Source organism: Pieris brassicae, chromosome 5 (assembly GCF_905147105.1).
Source record: "Pieris brassicae chromosome 5, ilPieBrab1.1, whole genome shotgun sequence".
Classification (NCBI taxonomy): Eukaryota; Metazoa; Arthropoda; class Insecta; order Lepidoptera; family Pieridae; genus Pieris; species Pieris brassicae.
This window is the reverse complement of record NC_059669.1, coordinates 13303933-13312909: the sequence shown is the minus strand read 5'-3', so window position 1 is coordinate 13312909 and position 8977 is coordinate 13303933. Positions and strand designations below refer to the sequence as shown.

The following is an 8977-nucleotide window of genomic DNA, read 5'->3' as shown; positions in this document are numbered from 1 at the left end:
AAACTATTTGAATAGAATTTGACAATTGACATACGGTTATGGCACTTGGCAAATTGCTTCAAACTTGGCACAGGCCACAGGCTATGAAAAAGATAGCCAGTAAATATTTAAATTTTACGGCTCTTTTAATAGCATCTAAACTAGAGAGGAAAAGGACCTGCGAATTAAATCGTGAAAGATATTTTGAGAGCATAATCGAATGAAAACAAAAATGTCTTTACAGATATTTAATATTTCAACAAAATATTAAAAAAATATCACTAATCCTTCTTTGGTCCTCGGTATGGATGGCGTTTACTGTAAAAAAGTAAAAAAATGAAAGTATACTAAGAATTTTCCCGAATAATCCACAAATACTAATAACAAAGCTTTTTGATAGATTTACTTACGCGGGAATAGTCAAGGTGTAAATTCCAAACTTGGTGTTTTCGTCCTCAAGATGGAATATTCCTTCTACATATTCTTTGTCAGCTGGAACTGCTGGTGTCTCAAAGACGAGGTTCATTATGTAGTCTTCGACACAACTGCCATAGAGATTTTTATATTTCGCAGATTTTTAGCAATAAATAGTGGTAGTGGCAGAGTTGAAGAATAAGTAGTAAACAACAACGTTAACACATAAAATTAAAAAACAATATTAAGGCGTGTTGGCCTGTTGGCACCAGCTTGCTACTCTCATCTCTGGTCTTAGGTTCAATCCTCGGCTGTGCACCACAAAATTCATGACTTTCTATGTGCCCATCTAACACTGAGACATAATGGGAAGAAAAACATTGTGAGGAAACCGGTATGTCTCAAATCCAGAAATCGACGACATAAGTCAGACAGAAGTTTGATCACCGACTTGTCTATGGAATAAATATGATCAAAGAAACGGATGCAATCTGAGGCTGAGTACTGTCATAGAAACACCTTATTCAACGAAAATAACCAATATACGTACTATGCACAAGGCTGGTAAGGAACGAGTTTCTCAATTTTGTTTGGTAGTAATGTCTCCACGTATGGATCTGCTACCAATTTGGTAGCTGGTGGTGCTGGACCCTTGCGGGCTTTTGGAGTTGGTGCGGGCGGCTAGTAAAAAAATATTTATAATTATAATGAAAATAGAGGAAAGTGATGAATATGGATGAAAACCAAGCAATAAAACACTCGGTGGAGGAACTGGCTGGTGCGAGCGCCGGGCAACACATTCGGTTACACCATCATTCGGTGCCGCCTCAGCTACCGACTCGTGCACTTACTGTCCGGACACGGCTGCTTTCGGAGAAATCTTCCAGAGGTTTTGCGAGGCCGTCATGCACCAACGCCGTTCCATCGGTTACATATTGTGTAAACCTGGGTACACAGATGCTTCAGCGGGGCAACAGGGGTGCGTCCCAAAGGGATGCAGACGCAAGCATTGTACCCGATCTCCCCCAGCTTTACAAATAACGGTGAAATGGCCGATGTGAATTGCCCTTGCTGTGCCAAGGTCCATTCTAAGGCTATGATTTCAATGACTGATCTTGTGGCGGAATGCGGATAAGGCTACACTGATACCGTGTCCTGCCTTGGGTGATTTGTGGTGCAACCGTGAGAATCTAGTGGGTCCACTGTATACCCTCGCACCCCATAAGGCATTCCACCACCGTAACATTTCGCCACGAAAAAAGAAACTGTAGGCCATAGACAAAACAATCTATAAATTTTACAGTAAGGCATATTTAACAAACCTTAACAGCTCCATAAGCGACTTCGATAAGACTCTTCACTTCAGACTCCAAAATCCTAAGGAACTTACGAACGTTCCACTTGGTTACATCCTTATGGTTTCCCAGCAAAGAGAGAAGCGGTGTGACGTCACATTTTGCTAGCCTTCAAATAGGAGCAAATATATTAGGAATATCTCTCGGGTTGTGTATGTCAATTACCATCCATCTTTCTCTTTCATCACAATCAAATACGCTATCATTTCGCCAGATTAGAAGGTTCCTAATATCTTTATTCGTTAAATTTTATTTCGAACCCTGGACTCAAATGCGAGTTCTAGAGTGAGATTCAGAAACTTACTGTCAGATTCCGAGACGAGAAATAGCGCAAAACTCACCTGCGTAGGTGTAGTATTCATTTAATCTGGAGATTATACTTTAAGGTTCAAAATTACAAGTATAATATAATAGACCTGACAAGATCGTCGATGCCTTTCAAAACTTTCAAAATAGTGGCCTCCGTGCTGTTGTTTGCGTCCAATATAGCGGCAGTACGTTCTCTTTTCTTCTCTAACTGAAGCTTTAGCTCCGCAAGCCGTTTGTCTTCTTTCTCCTCTCGTGCCTCGTTCATGTCACGTTGATCCACTTTAATAAAACGTATTATATACTTTATCTGTACCTGTTCTAAGAGTACACAGTTTTAAGGATGCATTTTTTATTATTATGTGGTGATTGTTGTGTTGCGCTGATGATCAGAAAGGAACAAGAAAGGTTTTATTTTACCATAGAGAAGAAAATATTATAACACTTACAAATTCGTTGTCTCAATATTTCTAACTCTTTCCTCATAAAAATTGATTCTTGAAGCACTTCACACAGCAGTACAAATATGGAAAAGTTTTGAATTTCCGTTGCCTGGAAGTGGCTTATCACTGCGCCTACCCTTTCAGAGCCAGCGTATTGCTAGAATAAAAAGGAATTTGAAATATGTACACCTGATTAACATGTTAATGTATATATCAAATAAAATAAAACTAGTGTTTCGTGAAAAGCTCGTTTCAACTATTATGAACCTTCACCTTGGTATAGTTTCATTTCCTTATCATGCGAGATAAGGAAATGAAATTAACAATAACAATTTAAATTACACGTTAATCCAATAAAGCTAGGATTTTCCATGAAACAATAATGTTTTACTATAAACATATTATGGAAAGGACCAAGGGGAAGAAGGAAAAGAGGGCGCTCTAAAAAAATGTGGATAGAAGAAATAGAAGCGGTAACGGGAAGCAAATGGAGAAAGAAAGCCATGAACAGAGTCAGTTGGAAAAAGCTGGAGGAGGCCTTTACCCGCGAAGGGGTTCTGATCGACGGTACTGAATTTAGCTAAGATATAGGATAACAAAATAAATAAAATAATGTAAAAAATCTAAGCTGTATATTATCTTTTTGTCACGATTGGAAATTAAACGGGCTTTTTTATTATTATGAAAATACTATTTCCTAATAAATTTAATTTGTAGTTACCTTTATTGGTAACAAATGATGGTCTTACTTGGACCTAAAAGATTGGTCAAACTAAAAATCCATTTGGAAATGATGTGCGGATTTTCAACGTGAACACAGCAGCGGCCAAATTTATAAATGCAAGAAAAACTTCTGTAGTACTTGCAATCTAGCGACTTTTTTTCTAAGAAAGCAACGGATGTTAAGGTGGGAGGACGCTTAAAGTTTATCTATTTTTACTTAAATTTTACTGTAACTATCTATTTAAGCTAATAAATCGTTCTCGTAATTCGTATTTTCACGTTGTCGTTAATCACGATCTGACTAGCTACAGTAGAACTTACCCAACGTATATAAACTCCAAATGGTCCTGACTCATATAAAAATAAAGAAAGAGTTAACACTGCAAAGTGGGCAGTAGCCCATGACAGAAAAAGTAGTCGTCTATCTTCTTCGAATTCTGCCTAAAGTACCTATGATAGAACAGTGTATGGAATGTATTGGACAATTGTGTTCAATGACAAGACTGATCATAAAACGAAGCTACATTTATCTCATCAATATTAAATGTGAATTATTATCACTACTGTGATAACAATACATATACAATATAATAACTAAAACTACAAATGGTGACAGTCCTACCTCCGTCCTCGTTTAGAAAACTGTGTTACGGTAGGAAGGCTTGTTAGACCCAATGAACCAGCAAAAATATTATTTTAGCAATACAAAACTAAGTAAATAAGTACAGAAAAAAATATTAAACAATGTACTAACAAAAATCCCTTCGAGCAAAGAGTCGTGGCGTGCAATCTCCTGTTCACATCTTTGAACTTCCTCCTGTCTTTTAATTTCCTCTATCTCATCAGCTTCACAGATCCTCCTAGATCCTTTTACTCTTAAAAACTCCTCCAGTTTAGCTAAATGGTTCAGTTCCCCCTCATACGATTGCATTTCCTGCAAGCGCTTATCTTTACCAGACACATAATTTAATAAATTGTAATGTTTTATCCGGAAAACGCCGAGTATAAACAGAGACCTTGCAAGTAAAATAATGTCGTCAAATAAATAATGTCATCTAATCCACGCCACGGGGTAGAACCACATTAGGTCACGAAAAAGATGAGATATAGATGAACTCACCGATATATCCCTGTTCAGTTGGAAGAGTCCCTTCCACTTCAGAGCGTCGACCTTTCTGCAACACTCATCTCTATCCCCGAAGGCATTGGTAGCGATTTCAAGAATATCCATGAGGTACTCCTTGCCCTTTACAAGTTTGCCGATTGTATGATTCCACAGGATATTAAAGTCGTTTCTAAAATTAAGATATTTTCCAATTTAAATATAAATCATAGAAACTAAAGACGTTTGTTATTGGCGTTCATAGTTTGTTGTCTGAGTTTTATTGAGGTCGTTCTACAAGAAATATTTACTAAACACAATACCTATAAGCAGCTTGGTTTTGTAAGACGTTTCAGTGAGCATGTTTATGATGTCAACTGTATGAAAGTGCAATACATATGTAAGAAGTGTTCTTGAATTTGATTGCCGTGTCACCCCTAGTTACACAGTACTCAAAGAATAAGTTTCAAAACGACTTTATAAAATTCATCTCATATAATACCTATAAATTTAAGATTTAAGAAGACGCGTGTGAACATATTAAAATTGATACTTTAGACTCTCGACGAAATAATACAATATAAGGGACATAAACGCAAATGACACATACACGACCTAACATATTTACATAATCATACTTTCAAACCATCACACAAGCTGTACGTTTACGAAATAAATAAATAAATCCACTGCAAGCTTGATCGCGTAATATGATACAAACATAGAATGCATATGCATATTTTGTAATAAGCAATAATTATTATTCATTACATATATTATACATTGCGACCGAGAATTATACTATCACAACATAATCGATTCCGGTGTAAAAAATTAAAATATACTTTTGCATGGGCGTCGGTTAAAGTTACAAAGCCTACTTTAAAATCTGCATCTGCATCAAAACTTCTACGAATCTATAAAAAATAAAAACTTGTTTATTCATTATAATGTGTAAGATTTAGTAAAGTTTCAGTAAAAAATAACTGTGTCAAGATTCCCAGCTCTTTCAACTAATAGTAAATTACAGTGTTTGCCTATTTGGAGCACGCGTTAGTGAGTGTGTGGTTGGATATGAGTGTGTGAGTGTAATGCGTAACTACATGTTAGGTTTCAGGACCATGTTGATATTAAGCAACAGAATGCTAGTTATTTTGCTGATACAAGCAGAATGTGTTAATTTGAAAATACAAAAAGTATTGAGAAGACAATGGTCACCGTTCTACAAGAAGCCTGTGAATTTCCTCTCTCACTTTCTTGTTGTCAGTATTGACGAGGCAGAATCGCTTGGTAGCTAAATCCAGTCTGTTCTCCATACGCCGTAAACGATTATTTGCATTTTCTATCATTGCTAGTTCCTATTCAAAAATAAAAATAAAATAAACCAGTGGCGTTACAACAGATCTGGACCTCAGACTCAACCCGCTCAATAAACACTATAAAAATATAGCCTTTATTTCTTAGTGTGGGATAAAAAAGGACGTATTGACAAGGATACTGGTTTGGTTGTAGAACGGGTGAATGAGAAGTGGTTAACCATGAATGTGAAATCGGGTTGGGTAGGCCTTGTTGTACAGACCTGGACCAAATCTCCTAACATGTCCGTTCTCTAGTACAGGATGTACGTAAAAAGTACCCATAACCAAGCATGGTAAATTTCATAAAAGTGGATGAAGCGAGAAAGGTATATCAGGACCGTAGCAAGAGATCAAGGGTCTCTGTCTAGCTCTTCGGAAAAAAAGGCGTGATATAAATATATGAACAAAAAAGGAAGAATAATCTCCCATAAGCGTAAGCTACTAACATCAGCCTCCGTAGGCACTTTCTTTAGAAGCTCCACCAACTGTTTCTGCGCCAAGTAGTTAAGGCAGTCCAGTTCAGCTTGTTGGGCGCGTTCGTCTCTTAAGATACTTTCTAGATGCTCATATTCCACTATCGACTTCTTCGTTCCACTCTTGAGTTGATTGTCTCGCAGGGCATGCTGGCCCTTTTTAGCTAACTGTTGGAAATATTTTATTATTTAATATATAGAATTGGTACGCTCTTTTCTATGTTGTGTGTTGTGTGTGTTTCTATGATCCTAAGTTGAATTGGTTCGGAAACACTTCAATGGACAGCTGGTTCGTCTTTATGGAATGTACATATATCTCGTAGATGGACAGGTTGTATTACGTATATATATTAATATATAAGGATATACGTAATACAACCTGACGTGGATGGGATGGGATGTCCGTAGACTTAACCCCTGCAGAGTTATAATTTATTTTGCGCTTTCATAAGAAAATTGACTTGTTTTTACTAATTCATCCTCCCATCCTCAATACTTTTTGGCCACCTGTATATTTATTGGATTTGACCATCTGAATTATATAATTATAGGCCTATATATCTTACGTTGATGCATAGCAAGGTTTCCTTAAGCTCAGTAGCAAGGATTCCAAGCTGCTTCTCCTGTGGAGCCAGCTGAGGAATACCACCAGCTCGCTTCTCCACGCTGCACATTGGCGCCATTTTTTGGAACTGAATGAAATGTAATATTTTTCAGTATATATTTTCCGTAATATTCGAGTATGAGGCAGTAAGGCAGAACAATATTGGCCTAGTGACTTCAGCGTTTGTCTCTCATCCCTGAGGTCGTAGGTTCGATCTGGCTGTGCACTAATGAACTTTCTTTCTATGCGTGCATTTAACATTCGCTCGAACGGTGAAAGAAAACATCTTGAAGAAACCGCGACGACGGCGTGTGTCAGGAACAGGAGGCTGATCACCTACTTGACTATTAGATCGAAATAGATACAGAATTCTGAGGCCCAGACCTAAAAAGGTTGTAGCGCCACTGATTTATTTTTTATTTTATTACAGTGACAGACAGTTTATTCCAGGCAGACAAAGAAGTGTTGGCCTATTGCCTAAAACCTCCCAGTGAGGTCGTGCGCTCGAATCACGGCTGTGTACAAATTGATAAATTCCAGTTACTTACTCTGAAGGTACAAACCGTAGTAAGCAAACAGATATAATGGGATTAAATATTATTTTTTTATATGTACCAGGAGGCAAACTGGCAGGAGGCTCAATTGATGTTATAAGACTAGACACTCCATGGACACTAACATTGCCAGAAGGCTGGCGTTGCCGGCCTTTTAAGAATTTGTGCGCTTTTCTTCCTTCTTCTTGAAGGGCCCTAAGTCGAATTAGTTCGGAAATACTTCAGTGAGCAGCTGTTCCACATATTGTTGTGCTACTGGATTATTATCATGGCGCAGTATGACTGCGTTACTTTTGTAGTTGACTGATATTTTTTAGAGGCAAATTGCTGTATAGTTTCTTCATAGGAGGTTCTTGTACATAGGAGATAAATGAATGTAAGAATTTGATATAATATAATAACCGTTCTTTGGACATTGCTGAGTTCTGCTTCGGGGTCCACGGTCTTCTGTTCTACTTGTGTTGGCATTTTTAATAAATTTTATATTTGTTTCAAGTAAATATTTGACGTAGCAAAACTGACTTTATATTAGATGTCTTCTTTTTCAATCTGTCAATTAAGTTTTATTTTAAGAATGATTTAGTTTTTTCATAATCTGTTTTGTTGGAAATGTTCAAATTACGTTTCGTGACCGTTAAAATTGACGAGACTTCGAAGTAATTAAATGATCTCGCAAATAATATTATATAATGATCATAAATTAATTCATTTGAGGTCTTCGAGGGTCTGTGGACGTTCCTGGATTCGATAGCACGCATACCCAAGAGATGGTGACCATTACAGTTTAAAAGACTTCAAAGTAATTGAATTATATCGCAAATAATAGTAGGTAATATTCATAAATTAGCTCATTTAAGGTCTTCGAGGGTTGGTCATTCGCTAGGACGTTCCTGGATTCGATTCCGCGCACACCCAAGAGATGGTGACCATTAAAATTGACGAGACCTCAAAGAAATTAAATGATCTCGCATATAATAGTAAATAATGTTCATAAATTATCTCACTTGAGGTCTTCGTGGGTTGATCATTCGCCAGGACGTTCCTGGATTCGATTCCCCATATACCAAAATTGTTTTAGGTACCTATCACATGATAACCTATTAATAACCACTTTTTGTATCATGTAAATAACTCACTCTATCCTAATCAGACGCACTCGAGATTTTCTAATAATTATTTTCTTGACGCGCGGCACATATATTGGGGTCATATTTGGTAAAGGTACCGGCCGGCTACAAGGTATCCCTGTGTATATTAATCTGCCACGCTTAAGTAAATCCCGATATCACCCCATAGGCTCCCCTACTGTGTCATAATTAGGTGCTGAAACACGCGCTGAGATGTTACTCCAGTGTCGGTACGGGACAGTAATTTCATACTCAAACTCAAAATAACTTTATTCATATAGGTAAACAAGTCCACTTATGAACGTAAGAAAAAAAGTTAAATTAATTGTAAATTTACATTCACTACCAGTCCGCAAGTCAAGGGCGTAGAGCGGGCGAGAAACTTTCCGCCACTCTTTTTAATCGCTAAGTTTTGAGTCATACAAATTGTTTGAACTAGAGTAAATCAATCCCAAGGATTAGTATAATTTGAATATTCGTCAAATTTATAAAAAGCTTTATTGATTAGTTTACGTTTAACGAGGGATTTGAATTTATTT

General features: G+C 37.1%; 1 protein-coding gene across 1 annotated transcript; it reads right to left on the bottom strand.

Annotated features, from left to right (window-relative positions):
* Positions 1–212: 212 nt before the first annotated feature.
* On the bottom strand, positions 213–7844 carry LOC123710381. The gene is made up of 12 exons (XM_045662230.1): positions 7714–7844; positions 6720–6845; positions 6127–6321; positions 5541–5680; positions 4341–4515; positions 3975–4154; positions 2504–2654; positions 2165–2336; positions 1716–1857; positions 944–1074; positions 390–524; positions 213–297 (listed from the first exon to the last, which is right to left on the bottom strand). The coding sequence occupies exons 1-12, from the start codon at positions 7777–7779 to the stop codon at positions 261–263; spliced, it is 1650 nt and encodes a 549-aa protein (XP_045518186.1). The 5' UTR covers positions 7780–7844; the 3' UTR covers positions 213–260.
* Positions 7845–8977: the final 1133 nt, after the last annotated feature.

Excerpts from the sequence above, each read along its gene's own strand:
- LOC123710381 (XM_045662230.1), bottom strand. The coding sequence starts at position 7,779 with ATGCCAACACAAGTAGAACAGAAGACCGTGGACCCCGAAGCAGAACTC. Across the intron at positions 6,322-6,719 it reads AAACCTTGCTATGCATCAAC|TTAGCTAAAAAGGGCCAGCA; the intron begins GTAAGATATATA and ends TATTTCCAACAG. Across the intron at positions 5,681-6,126 it reads AAGTGCCTACGGAGGCTGAT|GAACTAGCAATGATAGAAAA; the intron begins GTTAGTAGCTTA and ends ATTTTTGAATAG.